Below are 16,414 nucleotides of genomic sequence, written 5' to 3' on the forward strand. Positions count from 1 at the left end.
GTAGCTTCGTTAATCGAAGCAATGTGTTGCAATCCAAAGGATAAGTTATTGAAACAACGGTGCCTACGAAATTAGGTGGGAAAGCTACTGTTAATGACATAAAACACACTACATCTGGCAAGATTTCATAACATAACGAGCGTTTCAAGTATTAGCTGAGCTAATTTAGCTCCTTAATTGAGACTGTGGTCGCATTAAAAGTAAAATCTGGCTGTAAACATCACAAACGCCGATACAAATATCCTAAACTAAACAAACTAAATAATTTCAATCTCAATCTAATTTATCGACTTGCTAAAATTTCAGAAAATTTTGCAGGATTTAGTTAGTTTACAAAAATTACCAAATTTTAGGAAAATTTTAGCAAATCAATTTTCCAAAAATAACCGACAACTCGATCAAATAAACGGCGCTGTTCATCTTTAAAAATTTTTTGTTTTTGATTTTCTTCGAAACTTAAAATTTTTAAAGAATTTTCTTGAAAAACCGCTTTTGAGAAAATTTACGAATGTGAAAATTCAAGAAATTTTTCTCAAAGATAGGCAGTTTTCAACAATTGATAGAGTCTGTTCAACACTTCAATCAATTACTCTTAGATCGAGAGCCTGGTGCATAACACCGGTTTGAAAGCTATGCTACCTACTATCCAGAAAGAAAAAAATTTGTTGTTCCTTTGGCAACACTGGCACAAAATCTTGATTTTCTACACTGCCGGAATTTACATGATGGACTTTAGAGCCTAATATTTGGTAATTAATTCCAAAAAATTCACTAAAATTCCCAATTTTTTTTCTTTGCTTGTTCATAGTTTTTAAACGTTTTTGAACGTTTCTTGATGTTTTTGGGAATTAATTCCCAAATATTAGACTCAGATAGACTTAGTGAAAAGTGTAAACAAAAGAACTTTTTTGTTTAAAATTTACACTAAGTCTCTTATGCAAATTACGGCAATACAATAGGCATATGCTTGTTAGGGCAATCGTATTGTGTAGTGTAATAACGTGTTATTTATATTTAAAATTTGAGCTTTTATATGAGACACTGATATGCACGCAGGCTCTCGGCCTACCTTTTTGTTTCCCACTTGTGTCAATAACTTTTTTCAAAAAGAAAAACATTCCATGCACTGCAGTTTTATGTTATGTGAATTATTCACGTTCCATCTAATTCTTTCGTTTAAACATTTAAATTGACATTTAAAAACAGAATCTTATTTTTTTAGCACATTGTTCCATTATACTTTAAAATTATAATAATCATTGCTTTACAAATTGGTTTTTGATCGTTTCTCTTAACTTTGAAAAAAAAAACGATTTTTCTATCAAACTTAACTCAATGATTTTTCATTTTAAAACTAAAATTCCCTGTAATTTCTTCTAGATCCTATTAAAAACAAATGATAACACAAAAAAGCAACGATCATCAAAACCAAAATTATTTCCGTGTTTTCCTCAATTCGTTTAGTGTAAATTACAGATTGAGAATTATAAGAACAGACATTTTTAATCCAACGCAGGTTATTACGAGACTTATTCATTCAGCCTGCGACGTGCCGATAGAACTGGCTTAGAAACATTAGGATCGATATGTAAATGCCAAATCAAGTACTTCAAAGTGCAGTAAATGTGTGTTGAATTGGATTGTTATTTTGTTTCAAATAATCCGTTATTACAATTCTCAAACTGTAACCTAAATTGAGCATTTTGTTTATCTGATAAACAGACAACTGTGAGACGTAAAATTTACATTTATCCTTAAATTCTTAAACGCTGATAGGTCACATTCAATTTCACTTACGATCTAATAAAATATTTACTTAGACACAACCATAATTATATGTCTCCTATCAAATGAAATACTTTCTTGTGTTCTTCTAGGGAGGGAAGAGCCACCACAACTTGAGTCTTATCATTAATGTCGAATATAAATACTTTGTATTATAACGATTGCTACTTTTTCACTTCTTTTTTTTTGTACCAATGTATCATTCCATCGTAACCGTTACTCTATTGGTTGGAATCTCCACCTGTGATATTTTTACAGCAAAATTGACATCATTGCTATTTCGATTGAACATTGAACATTTGCGGATATAAGTCGAATGCAATGATGCAAGTTAGAATTGGTTTGCAGAACTGTAATTTTCATTGTCTGTGGAAATCGAATTTGAATAGTGTTACGATAGAATCATAAGTTCAATTACAGTTGGAAATAATTTGATATGTGCAGTTATTTGCCGCAGCTGAACTGACCAGTTGGTACACAATCATATACACTTGCCATAATAAACGATGAGCAGACAAACTAAACCACGAAATACGCATATCGATGACACTGAATGTAGCTTGTCTTTCGATGCATAAGCAGTGTGAGTGTGATTGTAAACCAGCTGGCTAGTTCATCTGGAACAAAAAAAAATGCACAAATCGAACTACTTTCAACTGTACTTGTGTTCTGTTTGATTTTTTTTTTTAATTGATTGTATTCTAATGGGAAAGCTGAGGTTGTGTTCAACATTACATAGCATCACAATTGACCATTCAACTTGAATTTCAAATGGAAATATTTTTAGTCGAATAATTGAAGTTTTGCAATTGGGAGACTAAATAACGTACAAAATTCATTGCCCTTTTTATTCTACTGATTTATTGTTCAATTTACTGAGCTTATAGTTTTTCTATGGAAACATTAGGTAGATAGACTGGCAATATGTATATATTGTATATGAATAGCAACTATCTGAGCAATATTTGAAATAATTATTTTTTAGCGTACTACAGGCCAAAGGACCGAGTGACTAACAATCGGTTTCTCTTTTCACTGTGGTACATCGATTTTAGAGATCTGATTTGAATGCTGATTTTTCACGACTTGCTGCAGCTTGCTGCACCCATTCCTATGGCAAAATTCGAAATGTCGTCAACAAAAAATATTGAGCAAACAACTAACAATGAGTGCCTCAGCCTTTAAGGTGTCCATTTGACGCGAATACATTTCAAATGAGATCGAGAATAAGGTTTCATTGGACGGGAAGAAAACTTTTTCAAAAAAAAAAAAGAATCGATGTACCCAACTCATTTCACATTAAAACTAACCTTTCACAGACGGCAAGCATATCATAATTATCGATGTTTTTTCTTCATTTGTGTAAATAAGTATTCTTTCGAGAGATTCGTACGAAATTTCGTTTAATTGATTAGCGTTAACATCCACAATGGTAAGAGCCGTCTGTAAAATGTTACTATGGACGTTGCAATTACGGTGAACAGCCCTTTTGTGTATATTATAATCTTAATACTTTATTGGCAACCTTTCTCGGCAAAATGATTTCATCTCAAAGCTATTTGAATTTGGAAGCATTGATGACAGTGGAATTGTGCATTCAGTCGTACCTTAAAGTATAAACGGAGGGATATGACGAGACAAACAAGGTTAACAACTATGTTGCATGTGTTTATCAAACAACAACATGGCTAAGCGATAATTTCAAATGAGGTAATTTTGGACAGAGGAATCAAAAGCTGTTTGTCGCTTGTCCAAAGCTTTCTTCGGATTGGTTTCTTATTCCTTTCGTTTATAGCCTGTTTACAGTCTGAACATTAGACCATACCAGGTACTTCGGGTCAATCAATCAACAAAGCAAATCCTGAAATTATTTTCAAGGATATTCTAGGATTCGAAAGTTTTTTTGTCAATTTCAATGAAATTTAATGCATTTTTACGCGACTTTTAAAGATTTTCTTAAACCTACAAGAATCCTTTGTGAGGATTTATTTAACAATGGATTTTCATTTGAGTGCCAAAGGATTTTCTATCAGAAATCATTTCACCGGGAAGGCTCTTGTTTATAGTCTTTTTTTTTTGTTAAAAGTCATGAGAGGCTGAGGTGCTATGAAAATACTTGAAGGCATTCTTTTCAAAATGGACCTAAGCTCCGTAGAATTTATTAATTTTTTAGCTCCGTGTGTGGTTGTAGTTTTAGAAGTTGCGGTAAGAAAAATTATAACTTTCGACTTTCACAAAGAAACCGGATGTATCAAATTAGTGAATTATAAGAAAAATGATATTTTCCGTTTCTTTCTTCAAATTTATCATAAAGAACTCCTACTGCCATCGTCAGCGTATTTGAAAAGGAGTTAAATGAATGAATATTCACTAGAGTGGGTCGATTTTACCAACTTTAAAATCTACATCACGTTGTTTGTGTTGCTGGAAGATACTAAACTTGTGGCATCATTACTTTTTCGTTCCGCACACTTTTGAGTATCCGAAATGCATTTAAAATCCGATTTTTTATACGAACTTTAGTCATTCGTGGGATCACTAATGTAACATACCCCGTTTCTGCATTAACTCTTCACTGTCCTCTTAGTCAAATGAATATCAATAATGCTGAAAAATAATTCCTGCAACAGGTTAACCAAAAGGAAGGAAATTAATGCGTTTTGGACTATTACGGACTATTACTATTCTTTGGGCATATAAAACACGACGCTAGAAAATATCTTATGGAGCTGGGTAAATTTTTGAAACGAATCCTTCTAGTTGATCATCCACACAAAGATGGTTTTCTGAAGGTGTTCTTAATGTATGCCAGTTTTGGCGGAATCTGCGGGATTGAGTATTTTGTTCATTGTTGAATTTCAGTTTCATATGTTTTTTCTCACATTTACACAAAACATTAAATTAGTTTGAAAAATATTTCGGTAAAAATGTAACCACCACATTCATTTGTATTGACTTAAAACTATGCAATTGTTTGTGCGCCTGGTTTTTTACAATTAATATTTTTTCACCAATTTCCATAAATTGTTTTCTTGAAAATGCGAACGAAAATGCTCAATGGAAAGTTCATTTCGCAATTAAAATCAATAATTAAATTATTGTCGTTGTGAAAATTAAAAATTCTTTTTATCTTAACCGTTAAAATGTTTTGTTCATTTCCTCATTTGAGATCCAATAATTTGTTGTCGAGTTGTCCTTTTATGTTAACTTAAAATTGAAATATGGAAATAGGCCGTCAAGTTACATGTTATGGAACTCTTAATTACTTAAAAACTACGTTTTGTTTCACTCACTTGTATCGTATCTACCTAATACGTCAATGTTACATCATCCAAATCACCATCAACCGTTAACGTCGATGTGGGACTGTTCTCTTTCATCGCCACTTTCGCCTTAAATGCCCGATCGAAATTGATCGGTCGCGTTTCCAGCGTGGCTGGCTTCACTATCGAATTCGATGTCAGCGAACTCAATTCATGCGATTCCGAACCGACTAGTTCACCAGCCGCCGAACTTGATGCCGATAATAATTGTTCGGTGGCCAGACCCTGAGCGGACATTCGACTGTTGCGGTTCAGGTGATTTTTGGCGTTATGCTTGTCGCTTTTATCGAAACTCGGCAGCTTAAACTGACCGCATTCGTGCTGCGGACCGCATATGTACAGCAGGCTCATCAGAAAGAATGTCGCGAATATCCAACTGATTGACATGACAATGATAAGAAATTTGCCGAGTTGAATGTATGCCAGAACATCGGATAGTAACATAAATACGCCCGCAAATGCCGTCGTTAATGCTACCATTAATGTCGGACCGAGCATTTGCGATAGTGCCGCACGTGTGGATGATTTGCGATCCGACTCGCCGGATAGGCGATAGTGTACGCTGTAAATCAGACTAAAGTCGATCGATAGTCCGATTGCCGAGCAAATGGATATGCACTCGAGAACGTTTAGCTTCCAGCCCATCAGAATCAATACAGCGACTATTGTGAAAATGGTCAATGTCACTGTGAGAATTGCGTAGAAACTGAGCAATACGTTGAAGGTGACGAGCAGTAGGACAAAGAACGAAACGACCATAGCAATCGTAATGGATATCACGGTGTCTTTCGACAGAGTCTGTTGTAAATCGAAAAATTGTAAATCGCTGATGAACCAAGCATTTTGCATCCCATTCGGAGCTGTTGCCATGATTTCGCTTAACCATTCCTCCACAGTTGCAACGAATTCCTTTACCACGGTGAAGGATTGAGTATACGATTGAGTGCTCTCGTATTCGACGACTAATGCTTTGACTAGCGGTGTCGTTTTATTGGTTATTGTCGATTGAAACGTACTGGTCCGTCCAAATTTCGGTCCGGCAATTCCCGGTATAAAAATATACCTCGGCGACTCGTACAAACTTGATATAATTTGCGGCAAACATTCGTCGAACACATGCGGCTTATATGGAAAAACCGACGTTTCACAGCAAGGTGTTCGATCTAGTCCACTCATGTCATCCAAGCACCTACGACAGCAGCCGACAATAACAAATTTACCATGTTCTGATGTTCTGAATCAATTCACAAAACTTACCGGCGCTCCATGGTGCGAATAAAATTTTCTATAAAACAATTCGGCAGTATTGTCGACACGGAACTCGGTTGGTAGAATGGTTGTTGCTTCAATTGTTTGCAAAAATTCAGTAGCCACAACTGTGACTCAATGGAAGACATGTTGAAGTCGTTGTCAAAATGGAGTGTACCGCGCGACGTCGGATCGAAATAGTTGCCATTGTCGATCGGTATTACTCCCCATACAACTCGGATGAGTAGCTTGAATGTCTCAGAATCCTACGAACGACAAACGATGAATTAGTCGTCATGTCCACTGCTCGGTGCATAGATTGTTGAAAATTACGATCGTGATAAGACGCTTACCGTATACGTTTTCTCGAACCAAAACATATTTTTGAATTGACTGTCGTAGATTTCGAACGGATGATCGTCGGTGAATACTTTAAAATCGGGCGTGTCGGGTAATTGAAGTTTTGGCCAATAGAAAACGGCTACACCGCTCATAATACCAAGCGTTCCTGATTCGAATGGAGTTTGTTTTTAATTATTCACTGGGGATGCAGACGGCCGAAGATGAGATTAAAACTTACCCAATAGCAACACCCAGATGTATGGCATTCGGGCAACAGCAGCAATTACGAAATGTTTAACGGTAGCGGTGACATTTTTGATAAACGTAAAAAACAAATCGGCCGGCTTATTGCAAAGCTCCTGCGAACAGCATGACAAACGTTCCACAAACGAAACCGATGCCGGGAGCCAGGTGATCATTAGAACATAATTACACATGACAACGGTTCCAGCAAATGTTCTGCAATGGTTTTATGATTGAATGAAAGTAAGGACAGTTTACAGCATTACCATCGGCCGCATTTACTCACCCGAAACATCGCACGGCTGTAATGGAATTCAAAAGATTTGTATAGAATGCGACTGAAGTTGTAAGCGATGTGACGAACATGGACAGTGCAGCATGTCGTAATGTTAGGGCTATTAGGCCACTCAGAGATTCGGAGTACGAACTGTCCGACGATATGGATGTGGTTGACGCAATGGGAAGCGTTAATGACTTCAATCTGATCCGTTCGGCAATGGCCCAATTCCACATTGTGACGTAGATGAAAACGTCATCGGCTCCGATGCCGACAATTACCACCACAGCCAGTAGATTCATAAATGGAAAGAATGACAGCTTGAATACCATCGAATAAATGAAGTAGGCGAGCCCCAGTGAGAATATAATGGCACACATGGTCATCAGCGCAAGAATGAGTGATTTAGTGTACAGCCAAATGCACGCCAAGACGAATAAAAAACCGAGTCCAATAAGCCATCCGTCAATGCGTAGACACTCGTCGAAAAGAATGTTTTTCAGGCCCATGTCCATCGCCACGACAGAAACCAATTCATTGGAAAGCGATCTAGAAGTGGAGGGCTTAGCAAAATAGAATAGGTCAAATTGGCGCCAACTGTCTTACGATTTTTGAATGTTGTAATAGAGAGGTAAAGCTTTTGTACTTTTTGCGATTGGTGCGAATACCATGGAAGCAGCAACGAACACATCAGAGTTCTAAACAAAAGAAGAATGTGGAATTTCGTTAACGTTTGAGACGTTAAATGTTGTACGACAACGTCGTAATATTTCACTTACGTTCTCTTTAACTGATCCAGTGTCAATGAGGTAGTGTAGAATATTGTACACAGCGTTATTCTGTTCACAATCAACAGGTACACGACACTTCCTTTTGTTACAATCATTGCTCAACTTCATTGTTTGGTAATAGATGTAGCATTCTTGGATTAAGATTCGTGCTTGCTGAACGTCGTCTTCCTGTAAAAAGTTTACAAAATTTATATCTTAGTAGGGTCCGCGTTTCATTTTAATTATACAAAAGAAAATTTTGTTGAAGGTGGTAACCAACGCCATTACTTCCATGCCAGTCCTAAAGACGCATTGCAAGATGTATCTTTGCAACACAAACATTCGGGTCCTTTGGAAAAATTCGGAAAATTTCTTTTCTAAATATCTTGGAGTTATCCTCTTTCAAAGTCGAATTCAAAAAGTGCGAAAAGCTTTCATCTCTCTAAACAATATTTGGAATTCGACACAGTGAAACTTGAAGCTGAAATTCTTTAAATTGCATCTCAGTATTACTCTACGGCTGCGAAACTTGGAAAGTGACATCGATAATCGAGAACAAAATTCAAGTCTTCGTCAATCAATGCCATAGAAGAATCCTGAGAATACGCTGGCCAGAAAAGATTTCAATCATCGAGTTGTGGAACCTAACCAACTGCGAGAAAATGAAAATGCTGATCCGGAAATGTAGTTGGATCGGTCACACAATTCGACGCCCTGTGGAAAGCATAGCGAAAACCGCACTGGACTGGAACCCACAGAGAATGCGGAAAAGAGGCCGGCACAAAATCACGTGTAAACGAACAGTCGTCGACGAAGCGAGGAAAGCCGATGGACGGAAGTCAAGGTACTTGCACCGATAGATGATGATGATGATGATCCCCTTTCATCCATTTTCTAATTTGGCCCAATTAGGCCAAGCAAGCTACCATTACAATAACGGTAAAAATCTGATTTTACATGAAAAAACAACAAAGGAACAAAGCGATGCCCTGACACTATTTTCCATTATACAGTACAAATGAATCCATCAATGAAGCACAATTCGACCGATTTAGACATTTGAACAGTACCGCCGTTGCTATAATATGATGTTGTGATTGATTCAACAAAACACTCACCTCAATGTCAAAGCACGATGTTTTGTTCGAAATCAGTGCAATATAATTTGGCAACGACCATGGCCTACAGCATTTTCTCGACGTAATCTCTGTTTCACACAAATCTTGATACGGCTGGATTTGCTCCAATTTGAATTCCAAGTCGCAGATAGCTGCAAAGATTTTATCAAATTATAAATGATTCGTGGAGGGTAGAGTGGAAAAAAAATGAAGAATATACCGAGCAGAGCATTCAGTTCGAACAACGTTTCGGTGAGATTGTAGTTGACTCGCTGGACCACAAAATGTGCGTACTCGATGTCTATAGGGAGGCAAGGGAAAGATGTATTAGCATTGCGTACATACGAATAATGTGTTCAATTCCAAAGTCCACTCACTGGGAGCTTCACAAAAGAATCCATTTGTCCTGGTATGAATGTCAGACTCGATTCCGGGCGGATTTTTTTCGCGCAATAAACGCCATTCAGTATTTCGCATTTCCAATTTTTTGTTATAATCATCATCGTTGGTGAACGATAGATTTTTGCCATAGTTCCACTGTCGGTCGTTGCCGGTAACGTTATGGTACGATTCGTCCGAACTATCGATGTCCAGTTTGGAGCTGACATTCTTTGGCCACAATTCGTCACGGATCACTTTCAATTTCGTTTTCAGTTTTGTCTTTTTGTTTTTCTTCTTGTTGTTGGTGCCTTTTTTCTACGAAAAATTGTTTTTGTAAGAGATTGATCCTTGGGATGTAATTTAAATGAAAATTCACCTTTTTGAAATATTGTTCCTGTTGAAAGTCATTGGGGTTAGCTATTAAACTGCCGGATGGTCGACTTTCTTCCAGTAAATTACGCCAAGTTGTTATTCGCTGACTAATGTCAGTTCCTCTAGCCTCGAAACCCTGAAAATGGGACAACATTTCTTTAGAGCGCCAATTTCTTCATTAAAGTTCCGGCTGAATTCGAAGCTATTCGGAACTGTATACTATGATATCATTCAATGAGCAAAATTTGTATACGAACCAATGTGGGATCCGAAAAATCTGGAAGACTTTTCAATGTGACTGATACTATGGAGGCGAAGCAGAGGGCGGTAAACATACAAGAAAAGTGTTACATTTCTTTTTAGTGCTGTAAATAGTACATTACTTACCAATAGCAGCCAAACATAATACGGAAACACCAATAAGTACGAGCCATGGTCTATTGGCCAGTAACTTAAAGTACCAATTCATTTTCGAACAAATGTTAGGGGATGGAATGGTGAATGCACCATTTTCTCTATTGACAATTAAAATAAACGACGATTTTGACTGAGCGACACTGTGTTGTTTTCATTTCCTTTCTTTTTTTTATTTATTTTATTTTGTTGAAATGATCGAAACCATTCTCGCGTATTCTAAAAACCGTTTTCCCAAATAATTTGTCACTGCATCGAATCAACATATTATCACAAATAATACAAACGACTGAGTCGTCATTTATTATTAATATAACATTTTCCTTTATGCAGTAAATGCAACATTTTCCTTAGCATGAGATCTTAGTCTGGAGCGCACATTAGGTGTAAACTACCTGAAACGTGCTCAGCGGCACAGAAACAATTATTTTTGTTATAGGATTACCGGGATGGGAGATATTTAAAAACAAAGTGAATTTGCACTGTAGAAACATTAAATTTGAAATGTCACTTTTGTGGAAATGAAATGTCATGAGAAAAGATTCTTGTTTTGTAGATGGCGCACGTTAATTACTTTTGACAAATGACTTTTAGACCTCGACTCGTACGTAATAGGAGTCTAATAACATTGTCAAAACAATTGTACTGTAGGGAAACACCTGACTTGACTAAGGGAAAAGATTGTTAATTTGTCCCTTCTAGTTGTTTTCTTAAAATGTAATAAATATTATGGACACCTTTACATGAAAAGAAATGACATCACATCTCTTGAGTCTGAGTCTATGGGCACTTGTTGACTATTCAATTGTAACATTTAATAATACAGCTGGGGAACAACATTGGATAGTAAAAAATGTGTTCTAAGTTAATGACATTTTTCGTTCGACCGAAATATTTAATGCGTTTAACTCAAGGCTGTATACTTTGGGAAGGTCACGCAGATCACCATTTTATTAGTTATGCGGGAACACACCTTTTCCATACAAACAAATTCACCAAAATTGAATCTGTATGGCGTGGTGAATTTTTTGTATGAAACGTGGTGTTTAACCCGCGTATCTGCATCTGCGTGACCTCCCTGAAGTATACAGCCTTGGTTTAACATGCATTTGGAACTGAAATCAGACAAGTGGTGAGTACATTCATCATAAACACCTACTTTTGAAAACGCAATATTCTGTAAAGCTGAAGGAAATCACACATACGGCTGCAAACTTTAGGGGATCGTCATTTTATTAGATACGCGGGAACACAACACTTCTGATGATTTTACTTGAAAAAAAAATCACCACAGCATCACGACGACGAGAATCATCGAGGGAGGTGAATTTTTGTAAGAAATCCGCCACGTTGTCGTCAACTGTAGAGTGTTATGAACAGAGCGAGAAAAACGAAGACCATATAATTATAACTTGCCTTGGTTTATTTGTCAAAGTATTTCTTTCTCTTTCATCAGTCTATAGTGTAACATCTGTCGGATCTGTATTTGCGTGACCTCCCCAAAATTTACAGCCTTGCTCACAAAGGCGGCTGGCAGCAAAAGTTAGTCGTGCGAACGTAAAACATAAAAATTTCTTCTTTAGTGTTGGTAGAGCTGAAAGAACATATATTTATTTCACTGGGACCGCATAGTCCAAAACGATGAACATACTCTTTACTCTTTATGTCTCGTGACTTTTTAGTACGTTCGGAACAGTGATATTGGGTATTGTTGGAGAAGGTGTCATTTTTATTGAAAATCGCATAAGAAAATCATATGATCTGTTGAGCTCGAAGATGTTGAAGACTCTTTTAATAATTTCGACACTTTATGTCGCAGGTGAGTCAATTTTTCATAATTATTCCACAAATTGTGATTAAAATTAATGCGTGCAAGTGAAATGAAAGTGAAATCGGTTCGAAAACGGGCAATTTGAAGTCAGGGTTGTTGAATGACATAAATCGATTAATCACACCTCTCGCGAGCTTATCAAGCAAGTCACAAGTATCAAGAAAAAAAAGTTATTATCAAAACATCATGCACGTTATGTACCTCTTTGTTGTCGTCGATTGAAGGTGATTTATTTAAATAATTTATTTAATTCGTAGCTCATGCTGCTGGTCGTCTCCAGATTTTACAATCGCCAAAATCGTTGAGCTTTAAAGGCAATGATCGCCTAGAGTCTGAATCACTTGCCGATGTATTGGCCGCATCATTGGGATTCTCTGTCACCCATCCATCCGAGTGGAAGGGCCTCTACATCAATGATCCGTTCAATCCTGCCACTGGAGTTATAGCGGTTGTAGTTGATGGGGTAAACAGCTTTGATCACGTCAACAGTGCCAAAACCCATTCATTCGACCTGGTTGGATCGGGAGCACAAGAATCGTTGGATTCGTTAGTTTTTCGTGTTCAAGAGCACAATGCTGAGGCAATCGATTTGGATTTAACGCAAGGATTTGATGTGGTGAGTTGTCGATATGTTTGATGTCGTGGAGTTTGGTTGAAATAGACGTTACGACGCTGTTTACGAGTCATGTGAATGGAGTAATATGTGAAAAAATTCGTTGACACACTGGTGCTCCAACGACCATTGTGTGGAACATTTCTTCCTCTAACAACTAGTTTTGTACTTGTGATAGGTCTGCCATTGGTGGCTCAGTCCATTTTTGGTGATTAGAAGAAGAAAAATCCAGAAATTTCAATTACGATTTTTTGTAAAACGTGACTTGACGTGACCTCGTTGGATGTCAATAAATTAAAGAGCAGAAATTCGTGTCACAATGAAAATCTCAAATTTGTGTCACGGTTCGCAAGAACATCAAGTTCTTTAAAGTAATATCTCCAACGACTTCTTACTCTTTCAGCTTGATCAATATGCACCGCTTTTGGGCGATATCAAACCAACTCAAGAAAAAATCGTCTCATTGAAATCATCCAATGCTGACGAAAAATTGTACAAGGAGCAAATTGCCATCATCGACGCATTTACCGCAAAATTGGAATCGTTGAAACCATTGCCAATATTCGTAACAATCCGTCTGTCATTGACACCATTAACACGATCAGCAGCTATTACCGATGCTCAGAAACAACTTGCCACCTCCATCGAAGGCCTATCTGCAGCTGCCCAAAAAGCGTACAACGATGGTGCAGTTGTTGCGGTTGTAACTGTAAAGGACGATGATGTCAATGCGCGACAAAAACGCAACGTTCGTGTAACTAGAAGCGATCCAATCGTGAGTACTCGTTCACACAATTTGATTCTAATTTTTGCATTCGGTTACTCAATTTTGCATTTGATTTGTTCCGACAGCCAGTCGATACACTCAACCTGGCCTTGTCCTACTCAGAGGACTATCCAGTCATCTTCAACATCATTTTGTGGTTCAGTGTCGTTCTAACATTCTCTTTGTTGGCCATCAGCTACACCATCGGATACATGGATCCGGGTCGCGATTCAATTATCTATCGCATGACTTCCACTCGAATGAAGAAGGACAATTAAGGAGGCAGATTTTTGTTTAGCAGTCAGTTGTGGGAGGATTGGGAGGCTTGTTGATTGATGTCATCACAATGTTGGTTTTTTATGTGGACATTCGTTTTTGGTTTTCATAAACAAAAATTTTCTTGTGCTCTACAAAAATTGTCCGATTTTTTGTCCGTAGTTTTTTTTTCTTTCATTCAAAATTTAAAACCAAAATTTCCATCATATCGAAATGAGAGGCGATTCTAAGTATTATACTAAATAAACGAAAGAAAAGAAAATTTAATTTAAAACTGAGAGAATTCGATTCAAATTTTAGTTTCTCAAATTAGTAAAAAACAAACAATTCAACTCGGAACTCATCGTGTACTTACGTCGACTGATAACGTAGGTGCTAACAAAATTTCAGTGAAAATAGATCAGATATATTTCGTCTTGCGAGACAAAACACATTGACGATGCAGACCACCTTGTTTGTTAAGACTAAAAATCAGACAACCATTTTATGGAGGTTCACTTCAGCTAATTGTTTCATTTTTAGTCTCACACATCGGTGTCTGCTTCGTTTTTCTACTTCCTCCTCTTTATTTCCGTAATTATTGCACAATGATTGAACGGTCATTCGTTCATTCAAATTTTCCAACTGAAGAATGTTTTAACCGTATTCGCTTGTGATTTATTTCATTCATTCAATTTATAGAGAAACAGAAAACAAAGCGAAATCATATGTAGCTTCACTGTAAAAAATTGTGTACAGTTCGATTTAGAGTGTAATTTACATTTAATTTAAAACAAAACAAGAAAAATTGTGGTTAATTGTAATGTATTATTTGTTGAATTAAAAAAAAAAAATAAAAAAGGAAAATAAAAGAAAACATTCCAGAAATAAGTCGTGTCCTTTGTTGCATTAGATATCACTACCGGACCAGGCGCAAGTTGTAAACTTTGTGTACTTGTCTGACTAAATGTCCTTATTCAAATACTACAAATTGTCACTTCAACTTAAGGCATCGCATCTCAGGCATTAGTGGTATTCTAAACATGGCACTGAAACTGGACAGTGTATCAAACACCAATAAAACACTGTAAAAATCAATTTCGTACAAAATAGTACTTTATTTGACAGCTGTTGACTATGATCAATTTTGCTTGAAGTGCGACTTTAGAATCAGTAACTGAGAAAGTCTTGTTAGCATTTGTCTTCATGTTTCAATTTTTTTTTGCCTGCATCGCTATTATCTTTGAATCAGGTCTTCTCTCAAAATCCTAGGTTATTTGTCTATAATATAAACCAAGGTAAATTCTGTCAAATTTATGATATTTACAGGTTCCAAGCTGAGTTTTGGCAAATACTTCACTTCGAGAAAATCACAACCATCGCTCCGCTTGCGTGTACTTGAGAATACAAATTTTATCATTCGTTCAGCTGAATTGATATAATATTCACTCATGTTATCACGTAACAGATCTGTTTTGCTAATATCTGTACTTCTGTACACATCTTTATATTCTCCTTCAGTAGGTGAAGCGCTAGGCAAGCCCGTTGGACATGCGAAATAATGCTTGGAACCCGAACGAACATGGTTTGTTCTGAACTTGAAATAACAAATTTCGATCTGATCAGAACTGACTTGAAATGATGAATTTTACATTTTCTTCGAGTGTTTAATATTCTGAAGGAAGCTGGGTATTCCGTAGATCACTAATTACACCAATTGGAATGAAGAGAACGCACCAAAACAACTTTCAATGCAAAGTTGCGTGTCTTCGAGTGTATCAACTATGTTGGTTGGATCAGTCAGGTGTAAAATACTACTACCACCTAAACTAAAGTGCTACCAAAAGCCTAAACAATTCTTGAATGCCTTTAAATAGCTCTAATCAGTGTTATTCAAAGCTGTTAACAAACAGTCGTCGATAGCGTTTTCACCTAGTACCTCAATCATCGGCCGGGTGGAATCAGTTCACTTCAACATGAGGGATTCTTTTGAAAATCCACCTATCAAAATCGGACCCATTTCGTCTGGGATTGATATATACATGGTTTGAAAGGTCTTTGCCAGTAGACCTTAAAACAGGCCTCACACAGTCTCGAGCCACACCTGGTTGCTGGTGGAAGATCTCCGAAGTTGGAAAAATAGTGTTTTTTATCCGAATTTTTTGGCCGTTATAAATGATCGTTCCGGATGAGATTGGGCTCGTTGGAAAGCTGAGCTTAAGTACTTTCGGGTTATGCCTAGTTTGATTAGATTCATGGATATGTGTTTGCAAAAATTTGCAAGAAAAATTTTCAAAATCTGTGTGAACTTTAGACAGGTCTGGGCTGGTACTGATGATGCTTAATGTGAACCTAACATGCTAGTTGTAACATACATTGTCTAAGCTTTCCGTTGATACCTCATTTGTAGTGCTGGTGATTGCAGACATAACAGAACTTTATGTTAGTACAACCGCTACTCGTAAAACTCGCCAGCAATCACCAGCACTCTTTCATATATGACCGCAGCATAGAAAAGACAGTACCTCTCGCGAACAAGAGGTTAATTAAACTCCGACCACCACAGTCGACTCGCCGTTCATCATGGACACGGTACGATGCAAAAGCATTTCTGAACAATTTCTGATCAAGAAAAAAATTTGAAGCTTTGACACCAAACGACATAGTCAAGGATTA

General features: G+C 37.0%; 2 protein-coding genes across 2 annotated transcripts; one reads left to right on the top strand and one right to left on the bottom strand.

The window, feature by feature from the left end:
• Positions 1–4,784: 4,784 nt before the first annotated feature.
• On the bottom strand, positions 4,785–10,784 carry LOC119069946 (protein dispatched). Its single transcript, XM_037174174.1, has 13 exons — positions 10,247–10,784; positions 10,117–10,163; positions 9,864–9,995; positions 9,484–9,802; positions 9,327–9,407; positions 9,107–9,258; positions 7,998–8,177; positions 7,825–7,916; positions 7,228–7,767; positions 6,937–7,157; positions 6,710–6,864; positions 6,366–6,622; positions 4,785–6,297 (listed from the first exon to the last, which is right to left on the bottom strand). Exons 1-13 carry the CDS (start codon positions 10,326–10,328, stop codon positions 5,094–5,096), a joined length of 3,462 nt encoding a protein of 1,153 aa, XP_037030069.1. The 5' UTR covers positions 10,329–10,784; the 3' UTR covers positions 4,785–5,093.
• Positions 10,785–11,936: 1,152 nt separating this feature from the next.
• LOC119069945 (ATPase H(+)-transporting accessory protein 2) lies at positions 11,937–14,441 on the top strand. Its single transcript, XM_037174172.1, has 4 exons — positions 11,937–12,092; positions 12,362–12,720; positions 13,121–13,492; positions 13,570–14,441. Exons 1-4 carry the CDS (start codon positions 12,050–12,052, stop codon positions 13,759–13,761), a joined length of 966 nt encoding a protein of 321 aa, XP_037030067.1. The 5' UTR covers positions 11,937–12,049; the 3' UTR covers positions 13,762–14,441.
• Positions 14,442–16,414: the final 1,973 nt, after the last annotated feature.

This window comes from Bradysia coprophila (genome assembly GCF_014529535.1).
Source record: "Bradysia coprophila strain Holo2 chromosome X unlocalized genomic scaffold, BU_Bcop_v1 contig_416, whole genome shotgun sequence".
Taxonomy (NCBI): Eukaryota; Metazoa; Arthropoda; class Insecta; order Diptera; family Sciaridae; genus Bradysia; species Bradysia coprophila.